This window comes from Cygnus olor, chromosome 21 (genome assembly GCF_009769625.2).
Source record: "Cygnus olor isolate bCygOlo1 chromosome 21, bCygOlo1.pri.v2, whole genome shotgun sequence".
Lineage (NCBI taxonomy): Eukaryota > Metazoa > Chordata > Aves > Anseriformes > Anatidae > Cygnus > Cygnus olor.
In genome coordinates this window covers 16,970-40,712 of record NC_049189.1, presented here as the reverse complement: position 1 = coordinate 40,712, position 23,743 = coordinate 16,970, and the positions used below count along the sequence as shown (strand labels likewise).

Below are 23,743 nucleotides of genomic sequence, written 5' to 3'. Positions count from 1 at the left end.
CTCTGTGTGTTATTTCATGGTAGTCTGTTGTGACAGGAAGCAGAGAAGAATTTTATTTGCATGGGTTGAGGACAGCAGAAAACCGTAAATCTGCCCAAAGTGAATTTAAACCTAGGTTCCACTAGATCTGCTGCTCACAGAACTGCTTTCTTTAATAGGTCAGTAAACTCAGTTTTCTACTAAAATGACAGCATAACAAGCTGAGCAGTCATAAAATACCCGTGCATTTCCATGTTAAGTGCCACAAATGTCCTTAAGGGAGCTGCATTGCAGTCAGCAGATCTTTTCTCATCTCCACAGCATTCAGTAACCTGTGTTCTTACCAGATATGCTGTGTGTGTTTCTAGCTGAGGGGGTTGCACTTCAGTCAGGCCATGTGAAATAGTCACCTGGGTAAAATGCCTTTCTCAGTTAGTGTGGAGTTAATTACAAAGTCATTTATCTGTTAAGTGAGTTCACAGCTCTTGCAGGCTGGCTGCTGTACACAGGTGTACTATGATTAAAATGTCTGTAATGATAAATAAAGAGTCACAGTGACTTGGTTAAAACCATTTCTATGTCTTACCTTCCTACAATGCAATAAATCTTTATGTATTGTACACAAGGATTTTAGCTGTTAACTTTTTCTAGGCATCTAGACAAAAAAGCGACATATCCCCAAACAGCAAAATGAATAAAAGTTTGTGGGGATGCTGGATACCTGCCTCTTCAGGGGAAGTCTGGCAATTACATGTATGCAGAATTTAAGGACTTTATTCTGCAAGTTCAGAGCGTGATGCTAACAAGCTGCATTTGTACTGTACTATTGTTATCCAAACTTTATGGGACTGAGTCTGAGTGAAAAGCTCAAACTTATAGTCGATATGTTCCAGTTGGAACTCACTGTCAGAATGTACATTTTAGTAGTCTTTCCCATGTGCTGTGCATGTGTTTCTCATGTTCAAAGATTATGCTTTGCTAGAGCTGGTTTTATCTGTGGTGTGGTATCAGCCTGCCACTGGTAACTGTTCTCTGAATAGTACATATGCAGTAGCTCTTAGGGCAGTCCTATATGTTGACTGGAAAAGGTGGTGTTCTGGGGTTTGTGGAGAGATTTCTACCGCAAGTTTGTAATCAGAAAAGTAATAGTCATCTAAGTCCCTGCATGTAATTCTCTCCTAATCCATAAAAAGGAATTCCAAGATACGTGAAAATCACCACTGTCATAAATGTTCTGTCTTTTGAGCATTAACTTTTAAAAATGTGTATAGGAAATATTGGCATAGAATCACAGAATGGTTTGTGTTGGAAGGGACCTTAAAAATCATTTTGTATCAATGCCCTACCATGGGCAGGGATACCTCCCACTCACACCACGTTGCTCAAAGCCCCATCCAGTCTGGCCTTGAACACTTACAGGGAGGGGCCATCCACAACTTTTCTGGGCAACCTGTTCCAGTGCCTCACCATCTTCAGAGTAAAGAATTTCTTCTGAATATCTAATCTAAATCTACTCTATTTCAGTTTAAAACCAGCACCCCTTGTCCTATCACTACGTGCCCTTGTAAAAAGTCTCATCTTTCTTATAAGCCCCCTTTTAAGAAGCGGGCACCATGCCTGCTCTACAGATTATGCATAGTTCAGGAGGCAGGAGTGGTAGGAACTGGAATTTCTGTGAAAATTATCTATGAATCCGTAGTGTTCACAGGTTTGTGGTAAGTTTGCATATAGTATGTTCTGACCATAACAATGCAAGTGATTTAGAGCAGTGTTTGGTGGTTTCCAGATACCTGCAAGTAGAAACACGAGTTTTTGAGATTACAGTTTAACATGCCATCCACTGGTTTGTATTTGTTTAAAAAAAAAAAAAAAGTACACAAATGAGTCTCCAACACAAAACAGAAAAATCCAGCAGTTGAGTATGGAACGCTAATGTTATGACATTAGCATGAAAATATAGGAAAATATATAAAAAAGTTACCGCATTTGCTGACATGTAAGAAACACATAAGAAGTTATTTGTCTGTTGTTACTGCTAAGCAATTTCCTAACAAATGTATTTGCGTGCTCACCTTTACCCTCTAAGCATCTGTCTTTGGATAGATGAAAGTGTTGTTGTTTGTTTGTTTGTTTTTTTTGGGGGGGAGGGGGGCAGCAGGAATGGTGCAGTGTTATCTGTTTGTGTATCTTATAGACAGATTCATTTTATTCTTCAGGACAGTGCAGTAATACAAACCCTACCAACTGGTTTAAAATTGACATCCAGTTTCTAGAGCAAGATAAAAATATACATATATAGTCTGGATTGAATCCAAAGCATCTTTACCTCTGAACTGGTTTAGGCAAGAGAGACGGGATGTTCCACAGAGCAAAAAACCGTGTGATTAAAGACCGTGAACAAACACAGAGTGTATTATTAACAAAACACTAGACCACATTTAATGTTGGGTTTTCTGGCTGGTGACCCATGGAGTTGACTCAAAAAGTCAAGAGACACAAAGGTGTGGTCTGTTCTAGCATAACTAATAATCAGAAAAGATTCCCTTGAGCCATCATCTTGTATGGCAGTTTCAAAAAAACTGTTCATACAGACCCTGCAGTGTATTAGTACCACTGTCAGTGGGATTTCCCATTCAGGAACGTGTGCTGAGAGAACTTTTTTGGCAATTTCTGCAGAGAGGTTTTTCCTTGATTCATGATTCTCTACATGTACAGAAATTAGACTCCCTGTTATTTCCAGGCTCTTCATGCTGTTGACATCTTCCGTTTCACCCTTGCATTCTGACTCACTGGTCAGCCAGTGTCCTACTGTCTTATCTTGTGGCCCCTTTTGTTTTCTTCTGATACTTCCACATTCTGATCAGCAGCTGCCTAGGCCGTGTTCTCTATGGGCAGACTATGAGTCATGCTGCTTTGTGGCGAGGATGCATGTAGTAAAGGCATGAGATGAAGAGTAAATGGTGTTTGGAGACTTCTGGGAGCACTTGCCCATCAATTGACAAGCAATTTTGGTCATAAGCAGGTAGATAAGATGGAGTAGTCTTGGCCTGTTGTGTACAAAGAAGAGAATTGAAAAACCTGGATCTCTTTTTATATTTATTTATTGTTTTTTTTTTTTTTTCATTGCTTATAGCATTGGGATATTCTGTTCCTGAGAATTTGCATGCCTTTGACCCCAGAAAGCCTCAAGAGATCTCAAATCTTTACCATGTAAAAATTTCTTCAGGAAATTCAGTCAAAAGGTCTTGAAACTGCTGTGTCCCATCCTGTCATTTTGCCATCCTGTCAATCTGCATGCCTTTTCCTGAGGGCTGTACTTCTGTTCTTCTCTGTTAGTAGAAGGCTAAGTGCCAGTGAATGTGTGTGAATCCTGGTGGTGGTTTACAAAGAATGCTTTCTGCCATTTGAGCAGCATGTGGGGATCCTGGGAAAGGGAGCATCACCAATTTGGGTCTATTTTTCATAGAATGTTACCTTATTGCAAATGCACTTATGTAACCTGGATTTTCCTCTCCAGGATTTCACAAATACTGGCAGTTTTTTCTGTCTGTTTTTAACACTTTTAGTCAAACAAAAGATCTAGTTGTAGTCTAACTCCCTTTAGTGTTGAAGGCTCATCATATTTAACGTCTTTTAGCCTGGAAGGAAAGGAGCATTTGGTGCTGTGGAAGCAGCGGGTGTCCTGACAGGCAGTATGCTGCTGTTTAAGATGCCAGCTTTTCCTGTAGTGCCCACAGCATCACTGAGGAAAGTATCTCCTCCCTTGAAAGACGCCAGCTCCCTTCCCCATGCACACTCCTCTCCTCCAGATCTGAAGTAGAAGACTTTTTTTTTTCTTTTTTAACACTTCCTCCGTCTTTGTTAACTCTCTTATTTGTTATTGCTGAAACGGAGATTTCCTGAGGCATTTGGAGCATGTTGACTGAAAGGAGAGCTGCTGTGGAGCAGCACGTATCAGAGCTCCAAGGATAGAGCCTGGTGTTTCCTGCCTGAGAGTGTGGGGGTGCAAATACAAATCACAAACTGCAGAACCAGGAAAGCAGTGACATCAGCACAGTTATTTCTTGGATTGCTCTTAACCAGCAGCAGGTCAGCTGGTGGATGGTTGCAGCCTGAAGTGAAAGGTTATAATTTGCCAACCAGCAAATAGATCCAAAAGTGAATATCTGCGTTTTGCCAGCATCTTGTATTGTCTCTGTGAAAAATAGTATTCAATTGCAGGTAATTGGTAGTGCTTCAGTTTCCTGTGGCTTCCTATGCATTCGTGTTAGGTCAGCTCAACTGCTTTATAAACATGGAAATGTGCTTAAAATCTGATGAGCTTGCAGCATGAAAGAACTTACAATGGTACTAGATTTCAAACACCAGACCTACGAGGCTTTCTACCAAGCTGCATTAAGCAACAAAGCCTTGCCAGCAGGTTCAGAGAGATCACCCACCCACCCACCAAGATGAACCCACCACCAAGATGATAAAGGGACTGGAGCACCACTCCTATGAGGAGAGGCTGAGAGTTGGGACTGTTCCTCTTGGAGAAGAGGAGGCTCATGGAGGACCTTATCACCTTTGCATTCAGAGGGAGGGTGCAAAGAGGATGAAGCCAGGTTCTCCGTAGTGGTGCCTGGTGGCAGGATAAGAGGTAAACTGGAACACAAAAGGTTCTGTCTAAACATCAGGAAGCGCTTCTGTACTGTGTGGATGATGGGTTAGGGTTAGTCACCCGTTTCTGCATGATTTGCATGATAAAATCTCAAAGAATGGAATAGAAACACGTTTCAGATGTAAAATAATTATCAAGTTTGTCCAGAATGTTCCATCTTTTATGTTGAAGTTCTAGAGACTTTTCTATAAGTTAGGTGGAGTAAAAAGGCAAAATTACCATCCTGAATGCTGTTTTCTGATTGTGTCCCAAATACATTAAGCTATATTGTTTCCTTAACATGAATGTTTTGGAATTAAAATTGCTTTTGCATTAAGTTCTTTAACTGCTTATGTCAGTGTTTCCTTTGCCACTAGAGAAGTTATACTTGAAGTCCATAACTCACAATTTGTTTTGTCTCTTCATCTTTCCTCTCAGGGTCTCCCAAGCTCTTCCTGACTCTTAGAAGTATTAATGTATTTTAGTAAAGAATTTTCCATGGTGCAGACTTGCATGTATTTTAGCTGTGTCCTGGCTATTGTCTCCAAATACTTGAGAGAGAATTCTGCACCAGTATCCTATTGCACTGCTACGTTGTTTTACAGCCCCACATTCTCCCCACCCTATCTTTCCCTAGCTCAGTGTTCATCTATGAACAAAACTATGCAACCTTTGATACAGGTGCTCTGGTCAGTCAATGGCTGTGGTGCATCTTTGACCAAATGCAGAGTCCCTGAGCATTTCTTAGGGCCGTTGGTGAAAATCTTGATGCCTGAGGCATCCTGGGAAGCTAACCAGTTTGGCAGGGGTGTGATGGCGTGGTCTGCCAGGCAGTGCATAAATAGCAGCTGCTTGCTCTTGGAATGACCTCCCTTTTTCTCCAGAAAGTGAGTCTCTTCTCCCCTGTTTTGGACTGATGTAGAGCTCTTAGTCCTGTGTTGTCCTGTTTTATATTCTTAGAGACTAGCTTCCTCTCAGACCTGTGAAGTTTCCTTATTGTTTAATGACTTGCAGAAGTTGAGTGTCAACAATTAGATCTAACATTTCAGGACTCTGGACTGCTGATTCACAGATATTTCAACTTTGGTACTGATATCAATCTGAGTTGAGAATATACATCATCTTGCAGTTCTGAGCAGAAATAACTATGAGAAATATTTACCTTTTCTGTATTACTGTTGGCAGATTTTACCCTGTTTATATAGTAATGGCAATCCAATAATTACAGATGTTTTATAGATTGCTATGTTTGCTTTTATTCTAATATATTTAAATAATTTTGATCATCTTTGCTGGGAACTTTTCCATCACTTAATCTTACTTCCATTATCTATTTCCTAGCTGATTATGTATAGTGGCTGCTTTTTGCAATCTCCTTTCTGGCTTTCATTAAGCTTGAATTCCCAACATTGTCAGTGCCATACAAAGGACAAGTATTTTCAAATTAAAATATCCTCTTTTGAACTAGCCTGACTTATAGGATCTAGTCGAGAAAGTATGTATCTTAACTATAACTTCTGATCACTGGAGATGCATCTTTTCCTGCCACAGGTATAGTTGGCAGCACAAGGTTTGCCTATGAACCTTTGTTTCTTGTTTTTCAGGTCAAAGGAATATACAGTCAGACTTTGCATGGCATGAGGCAGAAACAGGATTTTCTAGCAGGGTGAGTACTTGCAGAATCAGCAGGTTGATGATTTCTAATGACCAAGAATTCCAGAGACACTGCTTCCTAAATAAAAGCAAAGAGGGTCAGTAATCACTGAGTAAATTCTATTTCACTTCTGCCTGTTTAATAGTTGGCTTCAGGGAGGAATTTAGGAAAGGTGCATTGCAGAATGATTTAATGTGAGCTCCTGTGGTAATCGTAAGGAGTACTAAAAGGGAGAGGCTCACAAATGGAGTTTTGAAGGAGCTATTTAAAATGATAATATGACTAGGGATTTAATGATGCTGTTCAGGAGAAGACCTTAAATAGAGATCATGTACTAAAGGATGGTTTTCTTTTTGAGTACTCACTGTCTTTGACTTAAATTGTAATCTCTTTTCAATTTTGTGACCATTGCTAGATGTAGACTTTCAATCCCATTTTGGCTTTTTTGCTTCCACATCTGAAGACATATGAGAAGTGCCTCTTTCATGAGGTTTGGATTTGCTGCTTTTTCAGGCCATTTTCATTGAATGGCTGCAGGAAAAGCTAGAAAAGACCTTGAGAAGTCAGAGTTCCTCTGTTCTACCTCCATGGCCCATGGCAGGCTCTCATAACCCTGAACTGCTCTCAAGCATGGTGGCAGATGATCCTAAAAATCTACAGGGATAGAGACTGCTGTATCTCCCAAAGGTATTTACAGTTCTTTTGGATAGAGGGTTTTGCCTTCTGCCTAACTTAAATCTCCCTTAATGCAATATAGTGATAACTTCTGATTTATTGTTTTACTTATTGTTTAGAATGGACAGGGAGAACAAATAATTCCCTTTTTCCCCCCTATATATATTGACACCTGTCTCAGGTTGGTTACACAAACATTTTTCTAGCAACTATCACTAGTTGTGTGCTTTCTTTGGCCTCATATATTGCTGTGTTCGGCCTATGCAGTGTGTGTGTGATGTGGTGAATCTGGATGTCTGTCTGATTTTAAGGGAAAATACTTGATTTTTCAGACAGCAAGGGTTGCTTAAGTTGGCATACAATACATGAAAAATGTATGTGCAGTCTTGCTGAGTGCCCTCAATAGGGCTCCACTATAAAGAGTGGAGCAATAGTTTTTTTCTCTTGTATAGACCGAAACCCCTTCTATGTTTCGAAATAGGCAAGGTTTACATATTTGCATAGGGCTAAGGGATATCTTGTACTTTTGCTTGCTTTTCATAATTCAGTAATCATTTCATGCAAAATTCAGGTACGTTAAATCAGTCCTGCAGTTTGGATTATCATTTTCTAAATCATTTTACTTGGGGTTTCCTGTCAAGATACATTTATTGAGATTAGAAGATCAATAGAGCAATTATATATACACACCATATGTTTGCACCCAGTGCTCTGGAAAAAGATTATTGCAAGTTTAAATTTTTGTCACTTTCATCACTGCAATTGAGTATAGCAGGGACCCAGAGAACAACGTGAGTAACGTTAATCTGGCAAAAATGTAAATTGTGCATTTCTGTGTTAGAAGTTTTGTGCTACAAAATGTGGCAAAGTTAAATGTAGAGTCACAGTAAATAACTGCAGAGAACTTTTCAATGTTCTCAAAGACCATGGTGAACCAGTCCCCATTAGTAGCTTTCACAGGAGACATTCCACACAGATGTGGAAATCTGTACTTATTGTTATGAATAAAGGCAGAGAATGTCACTCCCACATGCTATACTGCATTTGCTTTTGGAGGGCTAAAAGTTGGTGGTGGTGTGTGGCTTTTTTTTTTTTCTTTTAGGTGTTTTAGATTATGTATTTAAGAACTGTGATCTATATCTTAAGAGGGTTATTCATACTCATTCAAACATGCCAATTACCTTTAAATAGGCTATGTTATTTTAACATATGATTATTTCTTGAAAATAATCTAAAGCCTAATCCTGAAATTTTGCATACTTGAGTCAATGTTTTTATTATCAGGAACCAAAAGTGTTCTAAGTGATGTAATTTTTAAACTTTACACTTAAAATTTCCAGCAGCATATGACAGGAGTTGAGAAACTTCATGATAGAGCAGGGAGGGAAAATATATTTATCATAAAAATTACCATATCCCCTCTGACCCCAAATCCCAAACCTACACTCATCCAGAACACTAAGAATAAAACTTATTTGATTTATACTTACAGCTTTTTCCAAAACTCTTAAAACATCATCTGACGTTCTGGTAAAAATGGAACATTGATTTCAACAGAAATTCTATCTAGTTGTTCCCATTCCCTGACCTCTGTCCTGGCTGGCAAAGGGACAATAGTCATAAGTTGTCCATATATTATATACAACTGCAGTATTTAATTACTCAGCCAGTGATTTTGTTGTACTCTGTATAGCTGACATCACACACCAAATTCAATGTGCTATATATTTTGTCGTAGCTTAGTGCTTTTTCCTACAGCCTTTGGGTTATGGATGGAAGTAAAGGATGTGTTGCTCCATTCACGTACTTAGTCATTAAAAGCAAAACTTGAAAGGTTAAAGTTCATGTGCAGTCTAGGAAATTTTTCTGCAGGCCTTGAGTGAAAAGGATGAATCCTGCTTTGACCCTTTTCCCTTCTGCAGGGCTAGCTGAGGGGAAGGCTACTGGTTTGAGTCAGCAGCCTCAGCTTTTTCCGGTCTGGGGTGGGGTGGGGGGGAATCTTGGGATCACTGGTCACAAGGCAGGATGTGTCCTGGAGCAGGTACCAGACCAGAGAGAGAGAGCAGATTCCCTAGAGATATTGTGATGCAGATGGTTCCACAAGATCAGATTTGTGTTCCTTCTGGCCAAATTAGGCTTCAGCCTACTTTCAGTGATTTTATTTTCATGCCTTTAGATTTTTCTTCATGTGAGCTCTGGCTCTGCTGGAGAATATCTCTTATCTCTCTCATGCCATGAGAAAATTCCTAGTTTATTTATAACCTCCGAGTTCACAACTTAAATGTGGAGCTTTTGTGTTTGGTGTACTAAAGAAAGTTAACCCATTTCTTGAAACATTGCTACTTTAATAAAGGTATGTTATCTCAGAATTTGGGCAGAACATGTCATGGTTTATGTGGATTTTCAGGAAGATAATTGCACACCTTAAATGTAATTCATCCCAAGACTAAGCAGGACATAGCTATAACGTAAACAGAGCTACGTCTCTTATTGTTTCAACTCAATATATACTTAATTTATTTGGAGTACTTCTGAAATAGCATGGAGATGGTCCTCAAGTCAGTCATTCAGTCAGCTGTAGCATAATTGAAGCTTGTCTCTGAAGCTTATTTTAATTTATTGCAGAATATTATGTTCTTTTTGCTTGTTGATTGACTAAATAACACAACACAATTGTTATCTGTACAGGAGAACTTGGTTTTGACATGGACACTGGAGGGAGAGTGTTATGAACTCAACTGCTGTTGCTTCATTTTGTATTTCACTGCAACCTACTAGATGACAGAGTGCATGATTAAGGTGTATGCTGTTTGCTGCAATAATGATCTTTACTCACCTCTTGACCCCTTGATTTTCTTTAAGGTTCTATACCCTGAAGAATTCCCACTTATTGCAGCATATTTTCTTGATCTTTGCTCATGCTGGTTTCATGAATGATCCTGTATGAAAAATTATTTCCTGTCTCCAGTGAGGATTGTTAGTAAACCTGGTGTTACAGATGTGGGAGAGGCTGTGAAATCACTAGGGAAGGGAATAAATTAGACCCAGATAATACACAGATAAAGGATGTGCAGATTAGGGTTATTTTTCACAGCCCAGCATACGTTAATGATTTACCTCAAAAGGAAAAATGCCTGAAAAACAAAGGGAGAAAGTGTATTTACTAATATTGTTTAAAAATAGGCCCCAAAACCAGCATGGTGAATGATGATTATTTTGTCCAAACTCTGACAGTCTTTCTTGCTGTATAGCATGAGATCAGTGGGATGCAGAAGTAGGAGCCTGGGAAAGCCACTATCCAAACAAATGCTTTAAGTCACCTTCATGGTGTGAGGGAAAGAGGACAAGGGTCAGTATTGATCCAGAGGAAAATGGTGAACAAGTCAGATTTTATGGTCACGGATTGGATTAGTGGTGGTGAATTACTGGTGGGCAGAAGTAGGGACTCTGATGTAGAGTGCAGAACAAGAACTATTTAGAAAAGAATCATATGTCGCATGAATTCATTTGGAGCCAGGCCCTTCCTGCATAGTAGTCAATCTATTACAAACACAGATTTCTCTGGTAACCATGCTTTCTTTGACTGCTATGATACAATTAGTTTCTCATGATCTACGTGGTTATGGTACGTGGTGAAGTTGTTTCTGCAGCAGAAGCAATTACTTTCTCGTCAAGTCTAAAGGATTAGTTAAAAAGCCCAGCAAGTTGTACCTACCTACAGTCCGTGTTTATTGCAACCAAACTCTCTGTGCTATGGTCTGTTGATGTATGAGAGATGTGCAGATCCATAATATAAGATCCACTATGCTCCAGGATGATCAACAAGCACCACTTTTACTGGCATCTTTTCCACTTGCCTCTTGGCTGAAGAAAAGAGAGAGTATAATGCGCAGTGATGCAGCAGACATTTCAAAAGCCCTGTCAATAGGGAGATTACCTAAACTAGAGTGTTGTGGAATGTCAGAAATACAAAACTAAATATCCATGTAAGGTTTGAATCTGCTACGAAAGTTTTGGGATTAGATCGCACTGGGGGGGCCTCCTCTGTTACTGTTTTTGACCGCTCTTATGGTTTTATTTGTTGGGTGCCTGTTCTGTACTAAAACAGTAGAGCAAGGAGCAGATCAGTAAAGAAAATACAACTGGAGGGTGCATCTGGTTTGCTGTAGAGAAATTGTTTACCTTTGTATTGTTTACTTGCCTCCTATCTTCAGATTTACCATGACCTGCAAGGGAACATTCCTCTACCACAGCCAAGGCATTCAGGTGGAGCTAATTGAGCAATTATATTATCAGGTAATAGAAGTAAAAATCTTGTCAACACATTTGATGGATTAAGCAATCTGACTTGTTTTAGTTTGACTTACTGTTACATAATAGTTATGTTGCTACATAGGTGCATGCTCTGTGCAAAACAGAGGTAAACAGCTGTTCTAACATATATGTTAGCTGACATGGAGATCATGACTTCAGTCGACTGACCACAGAAGAAGGTTACAATAGAGGTTTCTGATGATCAGCTTTGAACGTGGGCAGTCCATGTAATATGACTTTCCTTCCTGACCCTTTCTTAGAAATCTTCTGTCAGGGCTTTTAGCTGATGCTGAGCTAACACATGAAAAAATTCTACCAGTGAGGTGCATTTCGTCTCTTAAGTATCCATGAAGGAGTGCACAAAGCTAGGCAGTGTCTAAGTGCTGGTGGGTTTATGCAGAATTGCAAAGGCAAGCAAATTCCATTTTGGTGAAGAATAACAAAGATGAAAATGATGATCTGACCGAAGATTCTTTTGCTATATCAAGTGGAGGCAATCTAAGATGCATATGCTTTCTGAGAATACCTTGAAGATGTGATGTTTGCTTAGGCCAGTTTTCCAGCTTGGCAATTCTTGGAACAATGTGTAATAAAAGCACATCAGAATTCTATCTATGTCTTCCCGTACAAAGCTACTACTGCAGAGGTTGTTTTAGCTGTGGTCACTAGCGGCAGAAAACACATGTCCACAGCAATGCTGCCATTATTAGACAGGCAGGGGACAGGGCATTAGACAAAAAATACAAGGTAACCCAAAATCCTAGAATGGAGTGTGGAAGAGGGTGCAACATACTCACTGAGACAAATTTGCGCAGTGAGATTTGACCAGAGTGTAACGGAGAAAGTGTGTATATTGGAAGTGGGGGGGTGGGGTGTCTCTCTTTTGGCTTGCTAGAATGGCTTAATTTTAAAATTAAAGGGAACATTGTAAGAGGTCATGGACATTGACTCCTCAGGTTAAAATATGTTTTCTTCCCTTTTATTGATAAGATAGATAGAAGGTCTTACAAGAATCTGTGTGTTTCTACCCTACTGTATTTCATATATGGGAAGAAATTCTGGGTGGATGTCCAGGCTCAATGTGGAGCAGTATGCCATAAAGCTTAGGAACAGACTAGCTCTAATCATCTCTTCTGTTGGGGAGAATGTAGTAACTGCAGTTTCCAGGAGCAGTATTAAAACTGTGCTTCTGTGTCCATGAGCCAGGTGCCCAGGTTTTATGGTTGCTATGATCCATGGAAAGTAGAGGGCAGGGCCTGTCTGAGGTTCATGGACTACATTTGGTAGCAGTATTTCTTCTTAGACAAGAGGGTGGCTTGAGAAGCTGTGCAAAGGTAGGTAACAAGTTAATCTGCAGGAAGATACTTCCATAAAACCTATTTTTCTCCTGTCCAACTTGCCTGTGAACAAAAGATAGTGACAAAGGCTATTTTGTGTAGTATAAATCTCAAATATCAAATTTCACCTCTATCCTTTATGGCTGTTCTTTGGCTATGAAATCTGATCTCTGTATCCCATGGTGAAGACATTGATTTGGTACTTGAAATTTACATGGGCCTGTATTCGAGTTTCTTAGGATGTCCGTTACTCTTTAGGCCAAAAAGATCTCACATTTTATTATCCCAGTATACTTGGATTTTTATTTATTTAAAAAAAAAAAAGTGCGTGTGAGGACTGGAAGTATTTGTCACTTGGGCTCAGGAAGGGGAAGGTTGTCCAGCATCTTGGAAGGTGTGAAAAGGAGAGCCATGAGAATGGCTCTTTGAAGAAATGTTTGCAGTAATCTTGTCCTTCTCTCTGATCGCAAGACCCAACCCCACCCCACACCCCCCCCACACCCCCCCCCCCAAAAAAGAGATTTTTTGACTTGACAAGAGATTGGTAAAATAGCTTAGTGTAGAGTGGATGTGATCTAGCTATGTCTTTACTGTTTTTAATAAGAGATTGAATAAATAAGTGCAAAGCTCTTAACCTTTCTGGCTGCAAAGGACCATTAGCCTTGTGGGCTGAATTCTCATACAGCAAAAACATCTTCCATCCATGTTTCCCTCCAGTGATTTCTGTTTGACTAATGCATGTATTCCACAAAGGCATGAATATCCACTACTTGCTTTGGTAGTTTGTGATTATTGTTCCCTTCTCACTCTTAAAAACATGCATTTTACTTGTAATTTGAATTTGTTTAGCTTTAATTTTCATGGTTGAACCAGCTGATTGAGAAGCCCTTGCTTTTTGTCTTATTCAGGAATTCTTTGATTAGATTATTGCAAAATGTTTTGCAACTCACATATAATTTGTTGTTCTTTCCTCCAAATTTTTCATTGTTATCCTTCAGAAGTGGACCCCAGAGCTAGACTCTGTCTCCAGTGTCGCCTTCATCTGTACCAGGCCGAGAAGGGAAAATACTCCCTATTGGTTAAGATTTCCCAAGGCTGTGATCAGATCCCTTCCTGGGGAAACGTTTCTGTGGGGCTGAGCCTCGGATTAGTGGAACCAATTTTTCATTTACTGATTCCAACATGTTTGATTTTGAGACATAAGTCTGCCCAAGAAGGTGTACCTAAGCTTTCATATAAAATTAAAGCCATGAATGCGTGGCATGCCATGCTAGTCATACACCGAAAGAGCAGATAATATTACTGAGAAATTCAGTAACTGTGTGCCTTCAAAAATCACTTATTCCTCATGGGAGGAAACAATAACAAAAAAGAGAGAAGTCACACTAACAGCAAGCCTATTTTTATTCTACCAGGCAGTTGATTAATTAGATTACTTTGAGGCCCAATTTCCTATTTTGTATCCAAAGGTCATGGCTCTTGTTGGAGAGATCAATTAATATATCAGTGTATCAGACTCAACATAGAAATGTCATCCAAGCAACGTACAGGAAACCTTTGCATACTGTTTGTTTGCCTTTGCTGGTAGTTAATCTGGATTACTGTTTGCTACCTGTTCCATTTATCTTGCTCAAGAGCTTTAGCAAATGTTTATTGGACATGATGTTCTGTTCCTTTCCCTTTTTTCCTAAGAAAATGCAGGCTAACCCCAGAGCAATACCAGGCTGCAAACGTCATGTTGCTGGCTGCACTCTGGTCAGAGGAGTTTCTTTACTGCTGGTGGGGGAGAATAGACAACGTTTTTAGGGATGAGAATGATCTGCCAAACAGGGAATGGGCCTTTAACCATTTTTTGAGTGAGAAATGAGCACCAATTAGATACTTCCACTTATCTGAACAAACCAAACAAATTTAATACCAAAGTAAATACCTAGTAAGTAGCAAAAAGCAGGCTAGTGAATAGCAGCAATCTGTTGTTCTTTACCCGAGTGTCCACTAATAGCCTGTTCTGGAAAAGGGACACAGGTCTGCTATCTAGTAAGGCTGTCTTCCTTTAGTAGGAAGGTGTTCAAAAGATCTCCCAAGACCTCCAATGCTGTTTTGTGAACATTGCTTTCCAGTATACTGATTATTCAATTTTGTTCAAATGTAATTCATATGCTGCCTTGAAAGTGTGGAGCACTATACAAGTCATTATTGTTACCCTGTGCAAATATAATACAGAGCAAGTGATGCCTGATAGTTAGCAATGCTTGTTAACACTTGAAATGACAGATCACAATTGCTCATGATGGAAGGAAAGTAGGAAACAGCAGGCTAGGAAATGTTTTGTATCTCAGGAATGGTTGTATCCCATGATAGTGTGCTGGAACACAGCTGTCAGAGATGAGTTCTTCGGATGGGAAGAAAGTAAGGGTGAGATACTAAAAAGCTTTATCCCTTTGACTATGCCTAAAATTACCTTTTACCAGGGAAAGGTAAATTGTACTCATCACCCAGCAAATGAACGCAATTTTAGTTCCCACAGGAGAATTTGCTGACCATAAACACTTGTCAAGTCAGGATGCACAACTCCTGCTTGTTTCTGTGTTCTGTGGGAGCCTGTACATGTCTGTACTCTGTTGCTTTGAGGATTTCTCTGGTGCATAAGACAGGCCTTGAAAGAGACAGCGAGACTCTGAGAGTGGCATAGGGGTGCCCTTTTTTCTGTTATTTCATCTTTGCCTTTTTCTCTGCCTTGGTGTATGAGAAGAGAGATGCAAGGGGGATGGTTAGATCAGCTCCAGGACCATCCAGGAATATTATGTGCCTGTATGTATCTGTTTACACCAAGTGGCCATACTACACCCCAGCATCTGTCTGTCTCTACAGTGTAACTGATCATTTGGGATGGCATGTAGACATCCTTGTAGTCTCTGCCTTGTTGGTCGACACTTTCAGGCAGAATGGGGATGACACCCCCTACCTCTCCTGTCTGACAGGCAGTCTGTATGGATGGAAGAGGCTAAATTAAAAGCAGTAGAAGCAGACTTTCTGGTTTTTCTTGATAGCTGGAATAAAGGACAGAAGGGAGCAGTCTGTGCACTGCAATTAACATCAAGTGCTATTGCAACTCATCTTGTAATGCGATATAGATACAATCTCAGCAGAAAATTGAACACTGCACTGAGTCAGAAACACAGAGCAATGCTGAGTTTTGAAGAAAGTAATTAGCCCCAGGGACCTGGTGGTTTCTCATTTCCCCTGTGGTAAACACAGGGAAGTGGAACAGTACTTCCCATAGGCTCCCAAAGTCAATTTAGAGAAGGTACACAGCCAATTTATAAACCAAAATTTTAATAAATGCTTAGTAAAAGGCAGGTGCACTTGCCATCTTCCTGCAGTGCCCTTCATGTACAGCTCAGTGTCCCACTGATTTTCCTTCATGAGCGTGTAATACCCCTCATCTGCCTATGCACTGCTTAGTCAGCCTCGAGCCCCTGCCAGCACAGCTGCTAGAGAATGCAGCCTGGTGCAGCATCTCTTTGGTACCCCTTGCCACGTGGTACCGTGCCTTTCCTACTGACCTACTGAGGCCAATGCTGGCAAGGCAGGTCTGCGTGGGTCACTGTTCACTATGCTTGCCTGGAACCAGGTGCTGTAGGTCTGCCCTCTGTATGGTGCTTCACCTGATCGCTGCTTCCCTTCAGCCCTCAATGCAACAGTGGCCCAGTCCATCCTTGTGCTGCTCTGCACTTGGCTTTCACAAAAGCGGTGATTTGAGGTTTTCCAGAACTCACTAATGATGTGAATTCTGCTTTAATTCTGCTTTCCTTCTTCAGTAGAAGATTAGAAGTGTACTGAATTGCAGAAATAAGACACTTGGTAGCCAAGAAAGCTTTGATCTTGCTAATGACAGGATGTGATGGCTGGGAGCTCACAGGAATCATATGAGAAGCAAGGAATCAAGCTGTTCAGGTAACTTAACAGGGAAGACAGTGATCTCTGTTTATGCTACATCTTGAGATGAAAGTTGAGTTTAGTTCTTATATATCCTGTGCCTGCTCTGGGTGACCGCAAGCTCATGCATCCAGGATTCTAACTCCCGCTTTCCTGCTATACTGCTTGCTACTTTTCTGTGGCTTGTCCCCTTCAGAGAGAGAGAGAGGAAAAAAGAAAAAGCTTGCAAGGTTTTTGGGGCGTAATGATGTCTGTTTCTTGTGAAATGCGTAGGGCACTTGAGGCATCATAGTAAAATTAAATACTCCAGTGAGTTTGCCACAGTGCTTTGCATGTTCCTGTGCCTCTTTCCCCAAAGCTGCACCCAGCAATGTAGACCACCAATATTGCATGCGGTAAAGTTGCTTGCAGTGAACACTTTTGTTCAGCATTTGTCTGTCCAGAAGTGTCCAGTCAATATAGTCTTGCATGTGCGTTGATTCATAAGAGTTTTTCTCAGACTTCTTTCATTCAGTTGCTGGTACAACAGAGGTTGGTAAAGAAAACTGTTTCCGTTGATCCATATCTTAAAGTATTGGTCACAGGAACTGGTTAGGAAATAAATACAGAGCCCGTCACTTGGACTCTTCAGACTTTTTGTGGGACTGCAACCTTCTGATATCACATTCGTTTTCAATTTTCTAAATTCTATAAGTGCCCTCTAGTGGCTCATTCTCTGTACTGTGTTGTGTATTCATTGTCAGAAACAGACCGGCTATTGAGTGTTCCTCTCTGGATAGGGCAGGAGCCATGCAAATGCCCTCATTATTTTGACGACAGTACTGGTTTGTCCTACATAAGCAAATAAAAATGATTATTGGACAGTCACTGCAGAAAACAAAGCAAACCACTAAGCCACTATTGTGGAAATTGAATGTCTGAACTGAAGCAAGTGTCAAATCAAGTGTATATCAGTGGTGGGGGAGAGAAAAAAAACAACTAGTGGACGCTCACTGGACTACATTAGAATGCTTTCAATAAGCATGGCATTAGTGAAATTTTTCTGAGTAATTATGCTCTCAGGTTTGAGGTGACAGTGTAATCTTTGTTTTAGTTTCATATAGCAACTCTAGTCTGGGCTGACAGATTACTGATATTATGTTTATACCATGACAGTATCCCAGTTTTTCTAAAACCAAATTTGTTCTTTATTAAAGACTTGGCTTGTTAAAATATATATAATTTTTTTTACAACAATATCTGGACTGTGGTCCAAGACTATGCCGTGCTTTGTGCATTTGTTAGTAATGGGAGTATTTCTGCTTTGTGTTCAGTGCTGTGCATTGTAGTTGCCTGGCACGCTTGTTGGGGGGCATCTTGAAGTTGTTTATTAATGGATTGTTTTTGGGATCATGGGCTTACCTTGCACCAGAAAAACAACAGGGGAGGACTTTCTCTGCTCCAGGAAAGGATGAGATGGGATGCAAACTCCTTTTGTACTTTGTTATATCCCCGCAAGTACAGACTTTCAAAGGGCTCTAATAGCATTTGTCAGAAAACGCATGCTTATTTATTTAAAAATTAATGTTCTTATCTTGTGTAGTTGTTTGCTATGTTGATATTTTTTTCCTCAAAGGATTGAAAGCTCATTTTTAACACAGATAGGTCAGCGCTGTTACAACTTTTATTCTGCAGTAAAATACTTTTTCATTGCTCATGGTGTTCTGGTGTGTGTGGTTTTTTATTTATTATTTGTTAATTTTTTCTTTCTTTTAAGTAAAAAATGAAGTGCCCTTTTAAACATTTAATTGCATCCAGTAACGTAGCCAGTGTAGGATTCTGGTGAATCCACATTCAGGAATGGATTTATCCAAGCTATTAAAGTCATATGACAACATGCTAAGAGTCAGATATACAGGTACTGTGCAAACTGGCACGTATGAGATTTCCTTATGGTCTCATATTGTATTAGCCTCCCACCAGCTTACTTGTAACCCACTCAGTTGACATGTAAAAGAAGCTAGGGTGGTATACTTTGTGGTAAGCTCCTCTTACCATGTAAGCATTAAGAATGCACTATTGAAATGCGCCTTACCCTGTCTGAACTTGCTTCTTTTTTTTCTTATCATACTTTGTATTTGCACTGTGTTCAACATCATAGGCAATATACCTTCAATGTGGAATAGGAAAAGAAGGACATTCATTTTTCTCTGTGTTACTCCCTGGTTGTGGTAGTCAAAAATGACATTAAGCTAGACTGTTCATTCTTCCTACGGAGTAAGAAATATGCAGCGTTTCATTCTGGGCACAGGGAAACTTACTTGCTTCTCCGTGCTATGGAAAGGAAAGCTGTCCAATATGTGACAGCATCACTGACTCAGAAATTGTGCAAACTGACTTGCGACAGGCTTGACAGTTATTCTACTGTAACCTGTGCTGCTCTGGATTTTCCTCACCCACTGCCCTGCCACCCCCCCTCCTTTGTCCTGGAACTCAGGAGGAGGCAAATTAAAGTTGTCCAAACTAAGGAGCTTTTCTGCCTTTTAAATGAAATTATTTCTGCTATTTTTAATTTCATTTCATTTTTTCCATCTCATTTTCTTTGAGAGCCTTTTTTACCCATCTCTTCAGAAGGGGATATAGCTTCTGGGGGTGTTCTACAATCTACAATATTGGTAAGGCAACTCTTCTGAGAACTCATGTCAGTGGCAACAAAGTTGTACTGCTACTGCAAGCTTACTCTAAGGAGCTCTTGTAAGCCATGCCCATGGTCACCCACAGAAATGCAATGCATCTGTGTTCTTGGCCTTTCTGAAGGAACAGGGATTAATGTATGATCTCAACAGTATAGTTTTTTTTGACTTCTTTGCTTCTATAACATCATGTCTGCTGTTCTGAAGAAGGTGGAGAATAATTTGTTGAGGGCATATGTGGAACTCTTTGCAGACAAAAACGTTGTGATTCACAAGGCCTCTGCCTCTCTGGGTCACTCACTGAGTGTTGATTCATCTGTGCTCCAGGATTCTTCTGGCCTTCGGATGTCCTAAAGCTGCAGCCCCCAACCCAACCCCCAAGTACCTTTCACAGCATGTTTCTTTAGTACAGACTTAGTATGTCCAAAAGAAATAGTCTAGTTATGCTTGAAAAAGAAACTGCTGTTACCAGGTGGCTGGCTGACTGATACTGTGGAGTCACTGAACCTAACTGAAGCATGCTTTTAAAAGCGTTTTAAGAAGAAAAAATGAAAAAGGAATACCTGGCATCACAGAACTGAAACCCCATTTTTTGATGGAGTTTCACTTGATTGGAGCTAATGTTTATCTCAGAGAAAAGGACTGTAAGGATACTAGGAGAGGCTTTCAAGAAACAGGAGTAGTCCTGAACTGAGAGAGGCAAATAATGGCTGTTGGCAAGTGAAACAGTGAACCTAGCATGAAGCTGTAAATGAGCAGGGAGATGAATACACTGTCAGAAGTTCTTCCATAGAAAGGCCAAACAAAAAGGTTTAATGAATGCAAACCATCTTGCACCCAGAGAAGGTACGAGGAAACACCTTGGATTCATAGCAGTACATATTCATCACAAAAACTTGCTTCCTTGAATGCTTTTGGGTTAAACTAGAACAAAGCAAGTGGTACCTTTACATCACTGAAGGGATGGCTGCCTCTGGGCCTTCAGCAAAAAAGGCAGCAAATGATTGTGGGTGGTCTGACAGCCATAGTATCATAGAATGGTTTGGGTTGGAAGGGACCTTAAATATCTAATTCCACCCTCCCTGCCATGGGCAGGGATGCCTCCCACTAGACCAGGTTGCTCAAAGCCCCATCCAACCTGGTCCTGAACACTTCCAGGGATGGGGCATCCACAACTTCTCTGGGCAACCTGTTCCAGTGCCTCACCACCTTCAAAGTAAAGAATTTCTTCCTTAAAGTCCCACAACCCATTTAGTTGTTGTCCCTGAGCACTAGAAGCTGGGTGAGCGGTGGCTGGTGCTACTCCAACTACTGCTGACTGTCTCTTCCTGGCAACAGCCGTCTCTTGCCCTACCTGTCTGATCCCTTTGGCAGACCTGCCTATTCATGTTCTCTTACCAGTTGTGGTACCTGGCTGGACCTTCCTCTGTTCCTGCCCTTCCAGCCCTTGCCCTTCATCCTTTGCCTAGCAAATCTTAATTTTTGCTTATGCTGCTCAGAAGCATGAAGGATCTTTCAGTGGCTGTGGCATTGGAAATATGAATAAAAGGGATGCCATCAGCAGGTTGTTTTGTACAAGAATGTTACCGTTTTCTTCCATGGCCACAGCAATACTTCTAATCACTTAAGTAATCACTTAAGAATTCTGCTTCTAAAATCAGTTTGCTCTCTCAATAGACTGCAAGTGGAGCAGTGGCTGCTGTTTTGTGGATGAGACCTTGTGACAGGAGAAGACAGTATTTTGATGTGGTGACAACCATCTAACATCAGTGCTGAGAAGTGGTGTGTGGCAAGGCTGGTTTGATGCAGGCTGCAGAAGTGCTGTGGTTGGGGAGCTGAAAGGAAAAGCTCAGCACAGACAGATGAGGGACATTTCAATACCAAATCTGCCTCAAACCTGCCAGAAGGACTGGGGAATAGAAGGACTGGGAAATAGACTGTGTCAAAAGAGGAACCTTTATCATCTTTGATAGAAGCCTGTAGTGGTCAGGCATGGCAGCAAAAGAACAGAAGGATACTTTTATCTAAAGATGTATGTGATGTTACACTGACATCTCCCATCTGTGTTTAGTCTATCTGCATGAGTATTTTGACATGGGTGGAGGTGAAAAGGTGAAATACAGCAAGTACTTCAGAGCAACAGTGCCAGTGCTTGACCAGTTCCTTGCTGGCTTTTACCTAGTTTTGCAGAATTGTAGGGGCAAGCGTTTTAGGATTATTTTGTGAACGATGTGCTTGCATAGGGCATTGTCTTAGAAAGCAGTAAAAGTTTTGGTGTGACTGTTGATGGTGAGGTTTCAAGAAAGAACATTTGTGAGGATAGGATAAGGGTCTTGGTTCCACTTTCATTTAGACCAGGTACAACCCCCTCTTCTGCCCCAAACCTTTAGTTGTGCTGTGAATGAATAGTCCTTAGTCTTGTAAACAGGGCCTTTAACTTTTTGTTGGACTTCATAAATGTTCAAGAACACTGATATTGACCAACACTTGACCATCATAATGCCCAGGTTGCCTTTAAAAAAAATTGAACAATACAGATTATGCAACCGGGAATCCACGGTGATAAGAAAATTCAACAATCCTTTGCACCTTTCCTTGAGCACTGCAACATCATCCTCAGTGCTCACTCTTTCTCACAGGGCTCTATACGAACTGGGAGGCCCCGCGCCCCTCCCCAGGGCCCGCTCGGGCCGCGGGCCGGGACCGCCTCCGCGGGGCGCGGCGCGGCGCGGGAGGGGCCGCTTCCGCCGCCACAGGGCGGGGCTGCGGCCCGGATGCAGGTGAGGGCCGACGTCCCGGGGGCGGGGTGGAGCCGCAGTGCGGGGCAGGGCCCGCCGCCGCCGCCGCCGGAGGTGAGGGTGCGCGACCGCGGCGGGGCGGGGGAGCGGTGCCGGTGCCGGGGGGCGCGGAGGTCATTCCGCGCTGGCGGCTCCGAGCGCGCCTCCCGCCCTGCGCAGTGAGGGGCCCGCCGCCCCGCCCCGCCCCGCCCCGCCCGGCGGCGATCCCGCAGCGCGATTTTGGGCTAAAACAAGCGCGTGTGAGACGTCAGCCGACGTGCGGCGCCCACGGCGGCCTTTCCCCGCCACGCTCGGGTTTGCGGTGCTTTTGGAGCCGTCGGTGCCCGCCCAAGAAAAAATCTCTACCAGGCTTTGCTAAAGTAGGAAACAACGATTTTCAGTATAGAGGGGCTCGGTAGGAGTGACGGGCCCCTGCCCGTGACAGACGGGATGCACGTACAAACGTTTGGCTGCGTGGGTAGCAGGCGGCAGAGCCAAGCATCTCCAAGACCCTGCTGATTAAGATGCACGGTTGTTATATAACAAACGTCAAAAATCAGAAGTAACTATTAATAGCAGACTGCAGCTAACAGCTATGTAATTGTTTTCCATGCAGAAGTTTCCTGCTTTGAAGCTGTTGTGATTACCAGACAGATTCACCTCAGAACAGGCCTAAAAACAGCCTTTGGTGAAGGGCTCAAATGTTAAGTAAAATGGATGATGAGGAATATAGGCTTGGCTCACAGCTTTACGCTGGCTTTCTGCTTTACCAGTAAAACGCTGTCGATAGTAGTCTTTCATTCCAAAAAGTCACGGTCACAGAGCACCACATGTATTTTTGAGCCACGAAGAGGGGTTCTTCTAATAATTGCTGAGATATTGCTGCTTATAAATTGTGATATAATCCCTCTGCACTACAAATAATGATCTAATGTACAGTGCAGAGCAGGAAGATAAAGAAGGATCCAGTATGAGATGAAAACCTTAAAGAAATATAGAAAGATCAACTCACTTTGTTTGTCCTCGGTGCAAATGACGAGATATATCAGTGGTGAAGGGGAGTGCTACCACAGCTGTATTGTATTGTCTCTGTGAAGAGGTCATTAGGGCAACCATTGTTGGGTTCTGGTTGGTTTTTCACTGTCTTTGCTTTAGTACCTTTCTTGTAATTTGTAACAAATTCTCATCACGAGGGAGTCACTTCACCCTGAAGGCTCATAAAGGTACTCTTGAAAGTACTCTCTGCTTATGAAAGATGTAGGTCATAAGAAGGTTTCAGTAATTTGTCAGAATAGTATTAAGGTGAACGCCCATGTGGGCATCATCATGAAGTCTTTCTATATGCTTCTCCTTCTGCTAGTCTATTCAGGATATTTTGCGTATAATGAGCTTTCCTAGAAAAATGCAGCTTGGTGTGGGTGCCTTGTGAGATAGCAGTTGTCATGGCATGTAGTTACAATTATTATTATTACTTGTTATTATCTCTTGCATGTTATTCATCTTGGTATGAGGAGGAGCAGTTTTGAGGAAACACGTGGTACAAAGTTAGCAGTACTTTGGTAGATCTCTTCTGTATCCCACCCTTTCTTCTCCATTCCAGTCCCCCATATATAGACAATTTAACCTAACAGCGGTCTTCTGTGAGGTGTTTGAGGTTGCGTTGTGCAGTGTCTGTCTCTGGATGCCTGTACAGAGCTGGGAATTATTGCGTAAGGCATCCTCCCACCATGCTGCATAGGGCGTCCTACCAACTGTTG

General features: G+C 41.4%; 2 protein-coding genes across 16 annotated transcripts in view; one reads left to right on the top strand and one right to left on the bottom strand.

Moving 5' to 3' along the window:
• The window catches only part of SLC45A1 (solute carrier family 45 member 1), a 71,991-nt gene that overhangs the window by 34,890 nt on the left and 13,358 nt on the right, over positions 1 to 23,743 (top strand). For 2 of the 15 annotated variants that reach the window (XM_040533703.1, XM_040533700.1), the window contains exons 1-3: positions 6,774 to 6,959; positions 9,636 to 9,746; positions 16,420 to 16,555. The exons of 1 other annotated variant lie outside the window; for it this stretch is intronic. In XM_040533703.1, the coding sequence (XP_040389637.1) occupies positions 16,503 to 16,555 (53 nt within the window). In that variant the 5' untranslated portion in view covers positions 6,774 to 6,959; positions 9,636 to 9,746; positions 16,420 to 16,502. Of the gene's footprint in view, positions 1 to 6,222; positions 6,285 to 6,765; positions 6,960 to 9,635; positions 9,747 to 13,581; positions 16,556 to 21,955; positions 22,062 to 23,743 lie in introns of those variants that run through there. 12 more of the 15 variants (XM_040533701.1, XM_040533694.1, XM_040533690.1 and 9 more) reach the window with 11 other exon arrangements.
• LOC121058318 (translation initiation factor IF-2-like) overlaps positions 1 to 23,743 on the bottom strand; it is a 62,330-nt gene that overhangs the window by 35,840 nt on the left and 2,747 nt on the right. The gene's annotated exons all lie outside the window — the stretch shown is intronic.